This window comes from Rousettus aegyptiacus, unplaced genomic scaffold (assembly GCF_014176215.1).
Source record: "Rousettus aegyptiacus isolate mRouAeg1 unplaced genomic scaffold, mRouAeg1.p scaffold_m13_p_12, whole genome shotgun sequence".
Classification (NCBI taxonomy): Eukaryota; Metazoa; Chordata; class Mammalia; order Chiroptera; family Pteropodidae; genus Rousettus; species Rousettus aegyptiacus.
Window position 1 is genome coordinate 74177685 of NW_023416287.1, and position 20023 is coordinate 74197707.

Genomic DNA, 20023 nt, shown 5'->3' on the forward strand with positions numbered 1-20023 from the left:
TTAGTTATATTCACCTACATTTTATCTATCTTTTTCTCTCCATTCTTTAATTTTTTATCTAGTAAACTACAGACCTCTTCAAATTTTTTTGTATGGTAAATAAGTGCAGTTGATGCTTCCCGAAACTGAAGTTCTAGTAGGGGCAGCATGGTTTGAGCATAAAGAAACCGGATGCTTTTAAAGATCTGGATGCTACTAAAGGGAAAAAAGGTTTAGAGAGGAAAAGCTTCAAAGAATATAAAAAATAAGTCTCACCTTCATCAGAGGGGATTTTGATGATTTTTCTCGAGGAGACCCTAAGCTTGAGAATGGGTACCCTTTGCCTTGCCTTTCCTTACCTTTGCCCATCTCATGTCTTTCAGACAAACCCCTGGTGCTCCAGTTCATTGACTGGATTCTTCGGGGCATATCCCAAGTGTTGTTTGTCAACAACCCCATCAGTGGAATCCTGATTCTGGTGGGACTCCTAGTCCAGAACCCCTGGTGGGCTCTCAATGGCTGCGTGGGAACGGTGGTCTCCACCCTGACAGCCCTGTTGCTCAGTCAGGACAGGTAGGCACAAGCCATCCAAGCCTGCTCTTCTCGCTTCTGAGAACACGAGAGCCAACCAGTGAACTTGGGTAGCACTACTAATGCCCCATCCTCCCCAGGAGAAACAAGCTTTATTCCACAGGACTCTTTATATTTGCTTTTAGTGAAATGACGGGATTTGATTTATAGCCTCTTATCCATGGTAACTACGTGGCCAGTCTGAATAATGCCCAATTCTCATGGCAGTGCAAAGCTACAAGTAATGCCCAGGAGAGATTCTAAAGAGATATTCTTTAGTGATCAATCAATTATTCATTGTCAGCATTTTACATGGGCAAAAATGTATAAGTTCATGAAAAGCCTTGTTTGCTTAATAATTCCAATTATATCTTGTTTCCATAGTTCATTTAGGAAATTTATTCTTCACAGCTCAGCTTCTAGAAAGAGAAGTAACCACAAATTCCAAGTGAGTGAATTCTGATTTAAGTAGTGTTAGGATATCTTCTGAACTGTGTGTTAGGTTAGAAATAGCACATACTTTATAAATTGATCTGTCATTGAAGAAGTGACAAGCTGACTCCCACCAGGGGTGTAGGAGGCTTCTGATTAGCCAGTTTCTTCAGGGAGGCTGCTGGTCTTCCAAGGGTTCAAGCTCAATGTGTGATCCCCAATGGATTGTCATTACACAACTAAGCTCCTGTAACTCTTACAGTAAGTTGCCTAAGGAGATTCTTGAGGAGAGAATCAGCAAATGCTTGCTTTCCCATCAGGTCCAATATGACTAATTTGTTCTCTGTACAGGGTGATTTTGTGTCTTAGTCTAAACCCTATTCCAATGCACATCAAAAAATGGTCTTTCCACTTTTGAGGTGTGAGCCAGGACTGTGCCACATCCAGTATTTCCTCATTGCTTTGCTCCAGTGAAAGCTGACCCATTTTCCTTCTCAGGGATTTTTCAGAAGATAAGCCATATGTATTTGTGCTAGTTTTCAAATCTCTCATTTTTCCTTGGTCCTAAAAGGACCACATTAAACTAGCAATCCTGTGGTTTAAGTGAATACACATCTTGTCATTGCTTTAACCACGGCGTCCCACAACTTGTAGACATTGCCATTAAATTTGTTGATCAAACTCACGCATTAATTCTGAAAGTCAGCTGTTGAGAGCATATGTCTTTGCATTTGCTCTCCACTTCCTGGGGTAAGCCAATAAAAATACATCGCCTCCCACGTGTCCCAAAGGATTATTTAAGGTAGACAAGGACTTTCGAACAGGGAGTCCCACCTCTAACACTCTCACCAAGAAGTGACGTCATCTCGCTGTTGCACGGGTGCCCCCTGCTCCAGTGACAACAAGCCAAGAAGAAGTTCTCACTCCATCCTCGGCCACCCCTGTAGTATGGCTCACTGGCTGCCTCACCTCCCCGTCAGGCCCTGCATTTGATCTTACTCACTCACTTCCTCATCTTCACAGCCATGGTCTCTGCAGACTTCAACCCTGAATGCTGGGTTTTTCATGGTGCCAGAAGTTACCAACTCTTAGAGTCCTGTGGGGCATGGCTTGTCAGCCTGGGGGCTCATTCTGTGTATATAGTTTCATTTCTCACTTGTGGCATAGGAACCATTTGGACCAGGAGTAGAACCTTACCCATTAGGCAACTGTTAGAAGTGAGAAGCAGATAGGAATCCAAGAAAGAATTTGGTGCTAAATACGAACCCAATTAAATGGAGTACTTTGCCAAGTAAAAGAAAAGAAATTGTTTTTCTTCCCAATAACTTGGAAATGTATATTTGGAGACAACAAAATGAAAACACAGAAAGATGGAAATATATGCTAAGCTGGAAGATTAATGTTTATAAGATCAAAGACACTGTGAAGTGAATTTACATTTCAAGAATCTTTTATCTCTCACCGAGGAAATCAGTGAGATTTCCGGTTTCATCTAAAAGCTCTGTTCAAGTCAGAGGCCCTTAATGATTTAAAATCAATAGCAACTTCCAGAAAGAAAGGCTGAAAGGAAGCAGAACCCGTTGCCTTGCTGGTTTCCCTCTCTCCCCCAGGAGCTGGAATTCTATGTAGCTATGATGCCTCTGTGGGGGGTTGTTCTGTATGCGCATTTGTATTTTTTTCTATGTATATTTTGTTTTTTCACGTTTTCATTAGTATTTGTCTTCTATAGACTTTGAAATAAATTTCTAAATATAATCTCATTTTCTAATGAGAATATAATCTGGACTTTACAAGTGTCACTTATGTGTCAATCCAGCCAGTGTCCACGCAGGAAATGGCCATGCTGTGCCTCTTGCCCACAGGTCAGCAATTGCAGCAGGCCTGCATGGCTACAATGCCACCCTGGTGGGAATACTCATGGCTGTCTTTTCAAAGAACGGAGACTATTTCTGGTGGCTCTTATTCCCTGTATCGGCTATGTCCATGACTTGGTAAGTTGTACTCAGTTTTCACAATGCCTTTTAAAAAACGTGTAAGGGATGGAGGGAAAGGGGAGTTACTGTTTAATGGGTACAGAGTTTCAGTTTTGCAAGGCGAAAAATGTTCTGTGAATGGATGATGGCGACAATTGTATAATATACTTAGTGCCACTGAACTGCACACTTTAAAATGGTTAAATGGTAAATTTTATGTTATGGATATTGTAGCATATTTAGAACATAAAATGCTAATATCCACACAATATTTTAGAAAAAAATTAATTTAGATTCTAGTTATGTGTATTGGAAAGAGGAAGCATTAAAACACACTGGTGTATATGGCCCTCCATACATACCTCACCCTCCCCCAAGATCTTGATGTAATCGGTCTTGGTTAGGGGTGTTGCCTGGGCTTTGAGAGTTTTAAAGTTTCCCACAGAGTTCTAAAGTTGAGAACCACTCACTACATGGGTGGTCCTCAGACTTACATACCATCAGAATCACCTGCAGGGCTTGTTGCAACACAGACTGCTGCTCCCCTCTCCAGGGTTTTGGATTCAGTCCACCTTGGATGGGACCTGAGAATTCGGGTTTCCAACAGGTTCCCAGGCAATACTGTTATGGCTGATCCAGGGATCTCACTTTGAGAACCACCGCATCTCTATGAACTCCCCACACCTACCTGCCCTGCGCCCTTCAAAAAAACTCTTTACTGAGAAGTGACATCAGCATCATGGCAGAGTGAGAAAGAAAAAAATTATTTACAGAATTCGATTTCTGATTCTTTTGAAGGGCTGGAGTATTTTTTTAATTTTTATTTTTCAATTAGAGTTGACATTTAATATTTTATTAATATTATTTTATATGAGTTTCAGATGTATAGTATAGTGGTTAGAAATTTTACATAATTTATGAAGTGATCCCCCCTATTTATCTAGTACCCACCTGGCACTATACATAGTTATTACAATATTATTCAATATACTCTCTCTATGCTGTACTTCGCATCCCCATGATGATTTTTTAACTACCAGTATGTACTTCTTAATCCTTTTACCTTTAAAAAACAAAACAAAACAAAACAAAAACAAACAAACAAAAAACCTGAATACTTAGATTCATTTCTGTGTTGACACTGTCTTAATTTTTTTTTTTTTGGAAGCAAACATTTTCTTCTTATTGTAGCATATTTAGACTATAAAATACTCATATCCACACAAACAAAAAGTATGGCCCACTATCAACAGTGTCTGCAAGAGGGCCACCCACCCTGTGTGTGCAGAAGAACCTGCCGGCAGAGCCAATCTGCTCTGGAGGTAACTTACAACCTGCCCTAATGAACAGGCTCAAGGGCAGGAGATTTTGCCTGTGGATGCTCAGCACATCCCCTCCCACGACCGAAGAAATCTGTAGGTCTGATGTTAAAAGTGATGGCTTTTGATTGAGTCAACAAGCAAGTGCACAAAAAAGACCAGCTAACCCAATTTCCCAGTTTACAGACAAGGAAACTGAGAAGTAGTGCCTTGTCCAAGGTCATACAGTCCATCAGCTAGCTGCTCAAGGACTTAAAACTCTGCCCAAGTGTGTTTGGGTTTCGGGGAAATTGTTTTTTTGTTTCTGTGAAAAGTTTTTCATCACAGCACCTTAGGGACATATTTGTGGATAAGACAGAGCCTTTCCATACTATAGAGACTTAGTCTGTCAACATGGCATGTCACATGTATATTCTTCCATTCTGGTCTGTCATCGTTGTTTTTAGTCCACTTTTCTCAAGTGCATTGAGCACCGTGTTGTGCAAATGGGACCTCCCTGTCTTCACCCTGCCCTTCAACATGGCGCTGTCGATGTACCTTTCAGCCACGGGACCTTACAATCCATTCTTCCCAAGCAAATTGTTCATGCCTGTAAGTTCGGTTCTCAATGTCACCTGGTCTGACCTCAGTGCCCTGCAGGTAAGATACATGATCTCTTCACATTCCCTCTGACTCTGAAAAGTACCCAATGTCCTCCTGGTTTATTGTTCATGGGCATCAGAACCTTAAAGAGACTCAGTTCTACAAGGGGCCTTGAGGTCTTCATCTTGCCAGCTAAAGCATTTGTTCTACTCAAAAGCTTTGGGCTCTAATGGATTTTTTAAAATGACTTTTTGGTCAGAGCCAACTTTTCCCCTACTATTCCTATCTGCAGTGCTAATTCCATTGGAAATCAGACATTCTATTACAAACTTAACCCTCATTTAGGTGGGTGTGTTGGAGCCTCCAGCCTGGGACTAAGGCCTCTATGACCTACCTCCTCCAATCAAAAGAACCGACTGCTTACTGTTAGATCTTACTGTAGAAACTCTCTCTGTTCTGTTTTTACTTGTGGTCAATCTCACAGAATATGTACAATAATTCAGGGTTCTCCAGCTTTGGTGGGCACCAGAATCATTGTTTTTTAAATATCAATACAAGTGACTTCTCAGACTCCCTAAATCATAATCTCTGGGAGTGTGGACTGGGAATCTGTAGTAATAAGCTCCTCCAACAATTGTAACGTGGGCCAGAGTTTGAGAACTATCATGGGCTGTATACTATGTATCTCTTTACAGATGTGCATAGAGAGAACACCAATTTTAAAACCTGGTTAACCTAAATCAAGTTCCAGCTCTTCCTCCCTGAGTTTACTTAATAAATCTGTTTCGGGTTTCTTGATTATTAAAAGAAAAAAAAAAAAAAAGGAAGGAACACTTGAAATCAGAAGAAAACCAAAGAAACCTTACCTTTCCTACCATGCAAAAAGACTGGCTATCCCTACTATCAGGTTATAAAACACCTCTCACTGTCCTCTGTGTTGGGCAATTACGAGGAGCTCACCTAGTCTTCTCTTTAATGTCTTGTCCAGAAAACGAATGAGAGCATTTGAAAATAACTCAGAAGGAAAATCAAAAATGTATTATAACTCCCCATGAAAAATAATAGTATGAAATAATATTCATTGCACTATCTAAAACTGTACTGTCTAATACAGTAGCTATTAGCTTCATATAGCTATTTTAATTTAAATGTAAAATTAATGAACACTTACAGCTTAGTTCCTTAGCCTCACTAGTCACATTTCTGTTGCTCAGTAACCACATGTATTAGACAGCACAGATACAAAATACTCCATCATCACTGAAAGCTCTAACGAACAGCGTTGATCTGGGGAAGTGGTGGGGGGCGGGGCGGGGGGTTGTCCTTCTCCTCCCTCTGAACTACCACTCCAATGTCAGCACCTTATTTCCTTCTCATCTCACCCAGCTCCCCACCTCCATGGCCACCTCAAGGATGGTTCTGCTGGGCTTGCCTGTGTCAGATTCCCTAGTCTAGAAGAAATAGGAAATGATTTTGTGTAGATAGGAAGATACAGAAGGGGCTAGAAGAATTTAGGGCCCACCTTAGAGTAGAATTAAACTCATAGTATGATCCTATGCACCGAGCAAGGACCAAACCAGCGTTTGGAAGCCAGCGTTAGATCCAGCCTAATGCATGAAGGGAGAGGACACTTCCTTGTGCCAAAGCTGGGCCTCCCTGTATCAGAGTCGCTACCTTCTTGAGAACTGCCATGAGCTGAATTCAGGCCTCAGCCAGAAAGTAGAAGTGTGAATATATATGTATTCTTGTGTTTTGAGGACTGACAGTTGTTGATAACTGGAATAAGCTAAGGATATCTCAGTTTAAATTCATACATGTTCTCTTTAACAACAAAAGTGTAAATATGGTCCTGATCTGTGAACTTGACAATTATTTCTGAGTTGTAAATAAGATAACCTGACTTTGGGACTCTGGCCTTTTACCTTTAACCACCAAATTGCATGAGAGTAGCAATATTTCTATGGACTGTAGAGATGCATGCATGGATTGGCCTCAGCACTGCTGGCAGTTGAAAGCGAGAAGTGTAAGCTGTGGTCCTGCCATCCTCACTGGGAGGTGTGGCAGATCCTCGCCATGGGGACAAGGACACCACACTGGGAGCTTATCAGCTACCAAGGCCAAGTGTCAGTGCAAGCAGGGGAGCCAGTGAGCGAAGGGGGAATTTTGAGAAGGCATGCTCTGTGTCCACCAGGAAAGGGCTGTTTGTCTTTAGGGATAAAGCAGAAAAATGACTGGGATTTTTCTGTAAAGAGACAGAGAGGATTTTTTAAATTAATAACACTGATCTTGAAAAGTAAAATATGCTAAATTGAAAATTACTTTATATGTGTTTGTGGGCCCCTTATGGGTTTCTGTCCGGTTGTTTTAATGACTTTATCTCCTAAATTATTTTTGCAGTTATTGAAATCCCTGCCTGTGGGTGTTGGTCAGATATATGGTTGTGACAATCTGTGGGCAGGAAGCATTTTCCTATGCGCCATCCTGCTCTCCTCCCCAATCATGTGCCTGCACGCAACAATCGGGTCGTTGCTGGGGATAGCAGCAGGTAAGGATAAGACTCCTTGCCAAGCATTGAGCACCTCCTCCACCCCAGGTGTTGTCTCGGGCATCTTCTGTCCCCCAGACCTTTCTTGAGGTCTCCACTTCCAAGGAACCAATAGGATTCTAAGATATTTCCGCCACCCGCAGACTCCTTCCGGAGCACCCTGCCTTTGTCCACAGCTCTGACTCCTCCTGTCTTACCTAACAGCACTCAGTCTTTCGGCTCCATTTGAGGACATCTACTTTGGAAGCTGGGGTTTGAACAGCTCTCTGGCCTGCATTGCAATTGGAGGAATGTTCATGGCACTCACCTGGCAAACCCACCTCCTAGCTCTTGCCTGCGGTGAGTATCCCGTGCATCTAAAGGAAGGTTGCTTATGACTATGGGATCAAAACCCAGGACAAAGAGTAAAAAAGGACTGCATGAGAAGTTAGGGCTGGGGTCCCGGTTTGGGGCCCCTGCTATGTAAGTGTGTGGCATCCCCTCTTGGGGGTGTTCAAGTTGGCTCTGCCTATCACAGTGGTTATTGTGAAAACAAGACTGCTTGTTTTACAGTATGTATATGTTGTGGGATAGAAACTCAGCTTGTCTCTTCATACTAATTATTTGACCCAAGAAACAAAAGGGAAATAAGCTAAATACAGAGCCATTTCCCCTGATGAATCAGGTAGGTTTCCATGTGGCCCTTTGAGAATCACATTAATCCAGCTGTTCTCAAACTTGAATGCACAGAATTACCTGGAGGAAAAAGTTTGCAGTTCTAACCAAGTGCAAAGTGGGTTGCTCTAGAGACCATCTTCTGAGAACCGCTATATTAATCATTTCTGACTGGTATTCTAGCCAGACTCAGCCTGTCAGTACTAGAATGGGTTCTGGAGATCTCCACTCCATCCTTCTCTTTTTACTGTTACAGTACTAAGACTAGGAAAATAAAGTGATGCGCTGAAGGGCATCCAGCCAATCAGGGGTCAATATAAACCCAGAATCCCCGTTTGGCGATAGCCTCCGAGTTCCCCCCATACTACTCTGCTTCTGGCATTTGGTGAATACAGACCTTAGGTGATTTGGATTTGAAAAGCTAATCGATTTCTCAGGCCATTATGAGGGAAGGTTTATTTTCCCGTAGCCTCTAGTGTCCCTAATTCAATACAAGTAAAAGGATAATGTGCTAGAGTAAAGGGAATGATACTCCCTGGAGGACTAAGGGGTGGAGGGATAGCGGAATATGTAGAAGTTACTTCTAATCTAATGGAAATATTTGTCTAGAGTCAGTTTATCGCAGATTAATTAATCCATGGTATCTAAGCCATTATTAAAATGGTGGACCAACCACACATCAGGCAGGATTTAGAATGGGTTCCTGCACTGGGCAGGAGGTGGAATGGGACCAAGGATTCCTAAGGCCTCGTTCTATTTTGATTTTCTTATGCTGTAGCAAAGTTAGCAAAACTCAGGTTGCTGTGGTGTTGCCATTTACAAGTCACTTTGCCAGTTTCTTTGCAGTTACACAGCTATTTCACCTAGTATATCAAAACTTTTCACCCATTCTCTCATATTTGTTCACAAGCTTAGGGCAAAAGGAAAGGCTATACAGTGATCATATGGCCACCTAAGCTCAGCTAGGTTAGGATCTTTATTCTGAGATTAGTTCGAGGTTTCAAACCTTTGTTTGGAGGGTTTGCCTTTATTGTTCTGGGTTGGCAGTAGCAGCAAATACATATTAAAACTCATGATACAACACAGATAGTACTAAGAAGAGCTAGGGGTTTTGAAGCTTTAGATTCCAGATGGTCCCTGCACAGAGTGTAATAGTCAAGGTCAGAAGCTGGGTAAGTAAGAGAGAGAGCCCATGGGAAACTATACAATGTTTATAGCAAAACGAGGCAACATCTACAGTACGAGTTTCTCAAGCAAATGTTGTGGTTCAGAATCATCAGGAAGTACCTCCTAGAGAAGCTGGCTTTTCTATAAGTCCTAAATACTAAGAGCAAGAATCCTAGTTGGTGAAGAGGATCGTATGGGTCAGCATGTGGACAGCCTGAGTACATCCTTAGAAATCAAGCAGAAACTATTTTGGTCATGAGAGTTATTGATGAGGTCTTGACAGACCATAGAAAAGAATAAAGCCAAAGATGTGCGTGAATGTATTTCCCCAAAGCAGGAGAATCTTCATTATTTTCTTTATTATAGAAGTAGCACAGACTTATTGCACAAAACAAAAAGCAAAAATGCAATCAATACAGAAGAGTACAAAGCAGACAGTAATAACCCTCCATCCGACTTTCTGGATATAACTTTTTCGCCTCCCTCTTAGAAGGGCCCTGTGATTGCACTGAGTCCACTTGAATAATCTCCCCATCTCGAGATTTTTAACTTAGTCTCCACTACAGAGTTCCTTTTGCCATGTAAGGTTACATACTTACAGGTTCCAGGGATTAGGACAGGGATATCTTTGGGGACTTTGATTCTGCCTACCGTGCCTGCCTTCCTTTGAGTAGCTCAGATGTTCTTTACTAGTTTAGTGTAATGGTTAAGACAGTAAATTGAATCAATCAAGAGCCCAGACCCTCGTGCCAAAATCTCAGCTTTGTCAATTTTAATTTCGAGAGATGTCAGATTCACCCCACAAAGGCCATACCAATTTCCCCTGCCACCACCAGCGTGTTAGAGTGCCTGTTTCATCCACAGTGGGTACTATCAGTGTTTTTCATCTTTGAACATAAAATTTGGAGGCAGATCTCCAGGACCTCTTGTAAAGCAAATCTCACATGTAATATGCCCCAGCAAGGTTCAGTTTGCCCACATCACCGGATACTGCCACACAAAAAAAAACAGCCTTGTCAGCCAAGGTAAATAAATAACAGATACTTATTACAGAAGTTCTCTTTTATTAGTTCATAGGGAGTTATCAGAAAGAAGACTTTGGGAACTCTAATAGGACCTGGAAGTGCTGCCTCTCAGCCAGAAACTGCATGGGCAGGAAATTTCTCAATTTTGTTATTTTATCAGTGCAAACTGTAAACACAGTTCGTATCTCTTTTTCATGGTTGGGTTATCAGAGCAGGACTCACACATGGTGGTCCTCTGAGAAGGACATTGTAAAGAGCAGAAATGCAGTTTTCCCTTCGGCACTCAAGGGCCTTCCCTCTCTCTCAGCTGTGCAGACCGCTGTCAGGGTCATCACCTGTACACACCGTGGTGTATGGAATTTCACCTCTAATGAGGGCTCTCCCAGACCAACTCGGCAAGTCTTAAATGATGAGCAGCTACCATTAGATAGTTTGACACTCATACTGTGGAGAGAAAAGCAACTTGGAGGTGGAGATCACTTTGAAACAGCATAAGAGTATGAGACTTAAGTGCCAAGGTTTTACCTGAGAAGTGCAATAGGTATAAATAGGAGAGAAAGAGCAATAAGATTTCATGTGCTTAGGAGATGTGCTGTAGAAGAGCTGGTACTCAAGAGAGCAGGGACCGAGTGTCCTCAGTGCCTGGCCAAGGACCAGTGAATATTCATTGAGTGAATAAATGAACGAAATAGAATAAAAAGAATGACACGTTGAAACCAAGCACAGAAATCCTTCCTCCCCAAGTTGTAGCATCCTTCTGCTCAGAGCTGTATCTCAATCCCATGGTGACAGATGAGTTTACAGCTGTTGTTTATGAAAATACATGATTTCATTTGACATTTATCACCTCTCTGTAAAGCGCATCTCCATGTTCCCTTTTTACAGAGGATGAAACTAGATTCTGAGAAGTTCAGTGATTTGTTGTACAACAAACAAAATGGCAGAGCTTGGATTTGAAGCCCAAACTGTTTCCAAAAGTATGCTTTTCCCACCAGCATGAGATAGTTCAGATATGAAAGAATTAGGTATACAATTGAGCAAATAAACACCAGGATAAAACACATATAAATAGATGAGAGATAATAGATATAGATAGATGATAGATGGATAGATAATAGATAGATAGATAGATAGATAGATAGATAGATAGATAGATAGATAGATAGATGATAGATAGATAGATAGATAGATAGATAGATAGATAGATAGATAGATAGATAGATAGATAGATAATAGATAGATGATAGATGATAGATAGATAGATAGATAGATAGATAGATAATAGATAGATGATAGATGATAGATAGATAGATAGATAGATAGATAGATAGATAGATAAAAGGATGAAAACGAGGATCACAAGAGTCCTTCCTACCATCTCCTACCCTACCCCCAAGGCAGCTGACATGGTCCCTTACTGGACAGGAAGACTAGATGGTGAGTGTGTCTAACAATGAGTGCTAAAGGCCCAAGTGGCTGTGATTCACTAGTTGAGACCTTTGTCTTTGTAGTTTGACATTGAAAGTCACACATACACTCAAATTACCTACTCTAAGATTTGTGCTCACTCAACGTAAATTTTAAGAGAAAGATAAATAAGATTTCACTTACATGTGGAATCTAAGGAACAAAAAGAACAAACTAACCAAAAACAGACTCATAAATATAGAGGACAATTTGGTGACGGATGGAGGGGAGGGGTGTTAGGGGACCGGGAGAATGGGGTGAAGGGTTAAAGAAGTACAGATTAGTAGCTCATAGATAGTCATGGGGATGGGGAGCACGGCATAGGGAATACAGTTAGCATTACTGTAATGGCTAGGTGGAGAGCCAGAGGAGAGAAGGAGCAATTAGGGGGATCATTTTACAAACTATATAAATGTTTAACCAATGCACTATATACCTGAAACTAATACAATTTTTTAAAAAGAAGAATAAATAAAAATTAAAATAGCATGTTTATTCATTGACTTATGCGCCAGTATTAATGGTATTTGGAAAATTATTCTGAGGAGGAATCCTAAGTTAGCATTTAGTTTCTGCTGATCTTTGAGTTACTATCTGCTTATCTGTTAATACCATGATTTTTTATAACTGCAAATTCTAAAATTAATATGAGAATCCTAGATGCAATGGAAACCACACTATCTCGAGATACATTTATAAGTTTCATTTTAATTCACCTGCACTTGTGTTAAATAACAGGGAACTTTATTTGCCATAGAAGGCCGTTTCTTTAAGTATCAGCAATAACCACAACAAAACAGTAACCGCAGAAGAGCTACCTTCACTGAGTCCTTACTAAGCCCAAGCGTTTTCTCCTTTCGTGTTCACATCAGCCCCACGAGAGAAGTATTCTTATTACCACCGTGTACAAGTGAGGAAATGAAAGTTTAAACACAGTCCACCACACTCCTAAGTGCTGGAGCCTGGATTCAAACCCAGAGCTGCTGGCTCTGAGCTCCTACTTGAAAGCAGGGTACTGAGCTAGGTGGCAAATGCGGTTTACATTCCAGGGGATTTATACCAGGAAGCAGTCTGTCTTGTAATGAAATGAAATCTACCGAGCATTGTTTATTTGTTTGTTTGTTTTTTGTAGCCCTGTTCACTGCCTACCTTGGAATCGGCATGACACACCTGATGGCTGTGGTGAGTTTGTTTTAATCTCATTTTCTCATCAGCATGAGTGATTAGTTTTCAGTGATATGGAAACCCTCCTGAAGTCCGCGTGGGTGGTGTCCCACGGCAGGATCCATGATCGTGACAACCACGACTTTCCCTTCTCCTGCACCTGTCTGTCCTCACTCACCTTCCAGCATCACAGTCAATTTTAGTCCTAATTACAATTACCAGGCTTGTTAAGAATATCAAATTGCTTGACTTAAAGAGGTGAAACTTAGGTCATATTACATATTATCAAGTTTCTTAGTGTCAAAAAGTTGACCTTAGGATATCTTTTACTTAAACAGAAAGCCAGGACTATATAGTAGTAGTAGAGAAAGCAGGAAAGGGAGGAAAAGGATAATTGGCTACAGACCCATATTTTTTATTTTTATTCGACTCAATAGTTTTTATATCTTTTGTCTTTTTTAAAATCTCCAGTCAGTCATCAATGAGACTTACTCAGACCCATGTCTGGGCTGAATTATTTAATAGGCAAAATCATTGCCCATTAAGTGCTTCCTGCCACTCGTTCGCCTTCCTTTTCAGTGCCAACCTGGCCTTTGCCCTTGTCTTCCCCCTCCTGTGAGGAGCCCAGCATCCCCTGACTGTTCCAAGATCCCCACCTCCCAGTGTCCTGAAATTTTTTCTCTCTTCTACGCCCACCATTGCAGGTGATGCAGGGCCAGTTTCCGATAGCTCGGGCCATGTCAGTGTGGTTCCGGCGGCTAGTGAGTCAAGACAGTACCTAGCCCCCTCAACAGCAACATAGAGGGTCTGTCTGGGAGGGTCCTCTGGAGACTCTTTCTCTGGTGGAAAGGCAAAGCACCATTACAGGCATGATGGGGGAGTACTTTAGAGCATTGAAGGGCTAACAAAGGTTCACAGACATTGGTCTATGGACCAGAATTGGACAAGCTGCACAACAGAGTCAGCTAGGTAGATTTTGAAAAATACAGAACCTTAGGCCCTGTTCCTTGGCATTTCTGATAGAACGGATCTGGTATGGTGCATGGGCATCTGACCCTCCAGATCATTCTGATGTGCAGACAAATGTGGGTACCACCACACCCAGGAGGTCCATGCATAGGGCCAGACCTCACCACGTGTGGGGCACATGCTCAGAACTGCATGAGTTGCCATGGTTAGCACAGGAGAAAGACCCACAAGGAGCTTAGGTCTATTGGGGAGATAGAGTGAAAGAAGTAAAGCAAGTGAAGTTTAAGACCTAGTATGGGGGGAAATCAAGGGGAGAGTGGTCCCCATGGGCTGAACTAATCAAAGAGGCCCTAGTGGATGTAATGAATAGTCAGGAGCCATAGGTGGTTTTCTGGGTGTCATCTCTGTGTTCCAAGTATCATCTTTATACGTATGGCATCAGAAGTCTGAATATATGAGAGAAAGAAAAAGATTTACAAGATAGAAACATAAGTGACTACCCTAAAGGATGGATGATGCCATTTCGCCTGCTCAATGCACAGACATCTTAGTCTCAGTGGGCATAAGCAGAGTCCAGAGCAATGTCCCCAGCGACTCGTTCCCCAGGGCAGCGTGAGAATAGAGTGAACGGTGACGCTTTATGATGATTAGCTTCCTGACAGGATCTCAAAGGAGTGTGTGGTTTGTCTCTTCTTCCTCAGGTTGGATTGCCGTCTGGTACCTGGGCCTTCTGTTTGGCCACATTACTGTTCCTTTTGCTGACCACGAAAAACCCCAACATCTATAAAATGCCTCTCAGTAAAGTCACTTACCCTGAAGAAAACCGCATCTTTTACCTACAAGTCAAGAAAAGGATAATTGAAAGCCCTCTGTGAGAGCAAGCCCCATCCACAGCCATGGTCACAAGTCATTTCCGACCAACTGCTCTAGCTGACTTCGGAGGTCTCTGCAAACTGTTGTTTTTCACCGATAATCACATCCATACTAACCCATTGGCGATGTTCTTTTGCTTGTTTGGTAGTTTTTGTTTAGACTTCAGGAACAACCCTAAACATGTGAGAGACACAGCCAGACGAAGTGCTCTGGCAAGGGAATTTTAAATCCTCGTAGGGCATTGGCGCTGGGACTGTCACATATTTACAAAGCCAAAATGTTCCAGCGGAAAGAGGAAGTGAGACTGAAGCTAATTATTGATATTTTCTCGGTGTTCGGTTGGTAAGATAACGTAACAGTATTAAAAATTAAGCTCTATAAACCAGTTAAGCCTTAAGGAAATGGCATTCATGGTCACAAAATCAAAGATAACCCAGAATTCTCAGATAAGCAGATTGGCTTGTGAAAATCAATGTGTAAGTCACGCATCGCAGGAGTGCAGGCAGATCCTTGAGCTTACTCTCGGCTCCTCGACAGGGTGACCTCGATGCTGTCACTGTGCTGGAGGCATTCCCCTGCAGGAGATGGTTGGGCTTTTTCATGCTGACAGAGCCACATTAGGAAGAAACGGTTTTTGTCAGTCAAAATGATTCTGTATTGTTATGTTTGTTGGAGATTGCAAAGGATTTTTTAGAGTTTATTATCTTTATCTTATGAGAATGAATTTATCTTCAATTCAAGAAAATAAGAGAAGCTCCTGGGTTAGTTCCTAGATGTTAAAGAAAAGTTACATTTTTATAAAATACTCAGCATGACTATTTTTACTTTAATCCTTAAATTGATTTTATAAGTGCCACCAATGCATAGAAGTAAGTCATCAACATCCAAGAGCCCTTTAAAGTTACATTCTGAGTTCGTCTGAGGATGTCTATATGTTATAAAGGCTACGGTTAAGGTCAGATAGCTTCTGGGATCTTAGAAGTTGTTGAATCTCTAACTTAAAAAAAAAATTATTATTTCTAAACATTCACAATATTCTCACTCAGAAACCAATGGTATTTGAATCACCAAAAAGAAATACAGATAAAGGATTCTCCTTTTTTAAATTTAAAGGTTGTCAGTTCTATAAGGATTCTGTAATCAAATCTGCTGAAGATGGTGAGAGAAAATTTTGCCATCACCTTCCACTTCAGGATGTATCAGTTCAGTATTTTGGAGGACGCAAAAAGTGAAACTATGGAATCCTAAAGGTTTTTTTCCCTTTGGGTTTGCAGTGCTCAGAGCAAAATACACAGTTCGCTGATTGAATAAATATAAAAAGGGAAATAAACATACAAATATTTCAGGGAGAAGTTCACTTCTTCCTTTTCTCAGGAAAACAAACAATCATTGTTCCTATTTTAAAAATTTGTGACCAAAGCCTTTTGAAACCATGAATTTGCAGCTGTCATAGTCATGTATATTCCTGTGGAAAAACTAAATTTTCAGTGTTTGAACTGAAATCTCCCTTTTTAGGGAATTTGTGAAAAAAGAGTTGGGGGCAGGGGACAGGTGACTAACAAGCAAACATAACCAAAGACAACCAGGTGTGAAGAACCTGGGAGGTGGATGAGTGAACAAGAGACCTCGAAAATGTCTCCAAGGTGACCTTCAGAAGAAACTCTATCTAGTGTGCTAATTACATACCTTCCACCCCTGTGCTCACGCAGGTTTGTAAATAGAAACATTTTAAAGCCTCCTACATTGTCTAATGTAAATGGTATTTCCTCAAGCTATTTTTGTTACTAAGTATTATCTTGAAATTCGGTATTTTATGAGTTTTCTTAGGGAGCACTTGTATTTTTCCTATTGTTTGTATAACAAATTTCTATGTAAGAATACAAATAAATTATACTCGAAGCAGAGTTTTACGTAGATTTTGTTTAAAAGTCATGCATGCCTTTTATGGCTATTGTATATATTAACAATCACAAGCCTAAGTATGTGTTGCTTATATCTTGAGGTGATAGAATCCTATTCCTTTTTTATACTTGGTAATAGCACCAGATGTATTTGAGCAAAGCCTGTTCAATTTCAGATTTATGAGTCCAACCCCTGGGGCAGAGGTCCCCAACCTTTTTAGCACCAGGAGCCGGTGCTCTTATGAGAACCTAACGCCTGATAATTTGAAGTGGACCTGAGGTGGTGATGCTAACGCTGGGAAGTGGCTGCAAATACAGATGAAGCTCCACCCTCTCACCTCCTGCTGTACGGCCCAGTTCCTAACATGTCACGGGCCTGTAGCAGTCCATGGCTGGGTAGTTGGGGACCCCCACCCTAGGGAAGCCTTTTAATTATCATTATTCTCCTCACTCAGGAAGGAGAATGGATTCCTGAGGACAGTTACAGAGGTTCAGGGCATGCTACTAACACTAGAGATGAAAGTCCAGAGAGTCAGCTTCTGTGCGTTCCCAGACAGGTCCTGGGCACCCCAGCAGGGCCATGGCATCCCTCAGGGGTCAGTTGTCTAGGACAAGCCACTTGGCCTATGCTTGTGTCTGTCATCCCAAGCACTTCTCTTTCTCTTTCTTCCATCCATGGTTAGCAAACTTGAAAGAAGGCATGGTAGGAATGGAAATTTACTCCAACAATTTTCAAAAGCAGCCCAAACCAGAAACAAATCGAAGCCACAATGGATTGGCCCCATTGCAGTGCCCTCTGTCAACACAAAGGCTCTCCTGCCTATGGTTTCAAGGTAATAAATTTATAAGAATGATACGGTCATTAAATGTCCCTTTTGGTCTAAGATAGAAAACAGAGAAAACATTTGGAGGCCCTTCTGCTACAGACCGCAGACAATGTATACCTGTAGGAGTTAACACTTGCCAAGCTGCTTGTTTCCCATGACACCTGATTAGCACAAAACATGTTGAGATAGAAGGTTAAGCTCCATGGAAGATGAGGAATTTCCAAGGGGGCTACTTACAGAAAACATTGCAAGGAAACTTTTGCTGTTAAGTATAGAACATGAATTTGTGCATATGAATGTTGTGGCCTTCCCCCTCACCTGACAATTTCCTTCCAAAAGGCTTTAATCCTTAGAGCTAAATCTCTTTCTTGAACCTGCATGACAACCCCTCAGACTATCAGAAGGTTCTTAGCCTTCAGGCTACAGAGTTCTGTTTGCTTAAACAATCAGCAAATCAGATCCTGAAGGAATCTAAACAAATATAGTAAGTAATAGACTTTTAAAGAGGTGAATATAAGTCCTATAAGAGTCTGCTTTCACAACTCTTAAAATTGAACTATAAAATACATATAATAGATCTGAGCGGATCCATGCAGTCATCTAAAAGATTGCTTCCAGGTCTGACCTTAACCTTACTGAGTATTAACTGAATGCATGTTAACATATCCAAAGCAAGTTTATATCTGATGGGGTAGCAGATTAACCACTATAGCTTGGGAGTTGGAAGAAAGCATTGGCAGGTGTGTTTAGAGGAAAGATCTCTGTGGTGGAAATGGCTGTGCTGGGGTATCAAGGTTTAGGAAATTTAATCTTTTAGATCAAGCAGCTGATGCCCTTTGTCAGGTCCTGTACTCACAAGCTATTTGGCTTTCTGTGTAGATGTGCCCTCTGGGGAAGAAAATGTACTTGTCCATTCTCTTGAGTTTCTGATTCTCAATAGTTAATTATGTTTCTCATTTCAATTAATGATTTAATTTTGATACATAAGTCTTTCAAAATTTTGTTTGCCTACATATGTCACCAAAAGCCCAATTACCCTGTTGGGCTTTTGCAACAAAGTTAAATTTTTCCAACAAAGTTAAATTTCTGAGGCTACAAAGGTGGCTGGGATGGGGAACAGTCAAAGAAAGCCTCCCTGAGGTTGTAGCATTTAAGCTGAGACCTAAAGAATAGACCAGAGACGGGCAGGTAGAGGAAGGGGGAGGATGGAAGGAGCAGTGTCCTTGGCAGAGGGAACCTCATGAATAAAGGCCTTGCGACAAGAAGGACATTGGCGTGCTTTCACGAGGTGAGAGCAGATTGGTGCGGCTGGAATATGGTGGGTGGTAGGGCATTGGACTGAACTTGGGAAACCAGTTAGAAGGCCATTGCAAAAGCATGGGAGAGAGGTGGTTGCTTTGGACTTCCAATGGTGGCAAGGAAAATGAAAGGAAGTTTATGGGTGTGGGAGGCAGGAAATGGAATCCTCAGTACTCAGTGATAGGTTGATGCAGGAGGCGAGGGAGAGGAAGGTGTCAAAGAGGACTTCCTGATTTCTAGCTTGGGCAACATGGTGGGTGGTGGTGCCACACAATAAGCTGAGAGCACTGAACAGTCACTTCTCATGTTGCATATTCTTCCTGGCCAACTCTATCTTTCTCGAGCTTCAATCCAAAACCTATGTTCAACTGTCTACAGGGACTATTCCAAAAGCACCTCCCTAATTCCAGCACATGCAGGTCAAAATTCATCTTCTTGAACTATTCTGCTCGTCCTCCAGTGTTGACTCATGGGAAAAGATAGCACCCTCTAGCCAGCCATATTAGCCAGAAACAGTGTGCCACCACATTCTAGGGATTCTACCTCCTTGATAGCCTTCGTTCATTCATTAATCAGCAAATATTTATCGAATGACTATTATATAACGAGAACTGAGATTGCAATAGTAAACCAGACAGTCATGGACTCCACCCTCACCAAAACTTTATGAGGTAAAATGGCAAGTAAAGGAGTAAATACAGTAATGTGGTGATAAGGATGAGTAAGAGGTAGCTAGGCGACAAGGTTCAAGGAAGGGTATTTCAGTAACTTCTAATAAACAGAAGCTCTCCCCAAATACTTTCATTTATGTCTTTTCAGCAGAACTTGGTGATATGTCCATTCCTGGCTACAAAGGAGTCTGGGAAAGCATCAATCTGGTATTGTCAGCCTCTACTGTAGCAGGTGAACTCTGCCATATTGCATCAAAAGCAGGATAAGTGGCTATTGGAAAGGCAACCAGTACGTCTGCCATAGTGGTAATACAGCACCACCATACACTACACAGCATCTATGTGCCCAGGCCACACGGAGAAGAGCCGTGTAGCGACAGACAAGGCTGTCTATTATGGAATTCACAAAGAAGATTGGAACAGAGACCTATACCATGACCTTTTACACAGAAATACTTTGTGGAGTACTTGCTGGAATATTCCCAGAGTACTTCAGAACACCCCAGCTTCATCAAAGGTTTTGTAGCTTCCGAGTAACAAGACCTAAGTAAAAGGAAAGACAGCCAATGATAATGATCAGAGCAAGGAGAACTTAGGGTCAATTCA

At 41.6% G+C, this 20023-nt stretch overlaps 1 protein-coding gene across 9 annotated transcripts in view; it reads left to right on the forward strand.

The window, feature by feature from the left end:
* The window catches only part of LOC107512341 (urea transporter 1), a 40497-nt gene extending 22274 nt beyond the window's left edge, over positions 1 to 18223 (forward strand). For 8 of the 9 annotated variants that reach the window (XM_036230011.1, XM_036230006.1, XM_036230004.1 and 5 more), the window contains 7 exons: positions 363 to 552; positions 2844 to 2972; positions 4720 to 4912; positions 7253 to 7400; positions 7605 to 7739; positions 12846 to 12895; positions 14548 to 14784. In XM_036230011.1, the coding sequence (XP_036085904.1) occupies positions 363 to 552; positions 2844 to 2972; positions 4720 to 4912; positions 7253 to 7400; positions 7605 to 7739; positions 12846 to 12895; positions 14548 to 14721 (1019 nt within the window). In that variant the 3' untranslated portion in view covers positions 14722 to 14784. Of the gene's footprint in view, positions 1 to 362; positions 553 to 2843; positions 2973 to 4719; positions 4913 to 7252; positions 7401 to 7604; positions 7740 to 12845; positions 12896 to 14547 lie in introns of all 9 variants that reach the window. The other variant, XM_036230003.1, reaches the window with a different exon arrangement.
* The last annotated feature ends 1800 nt before the right edge of the window (positions 18224 to 20023 follow it).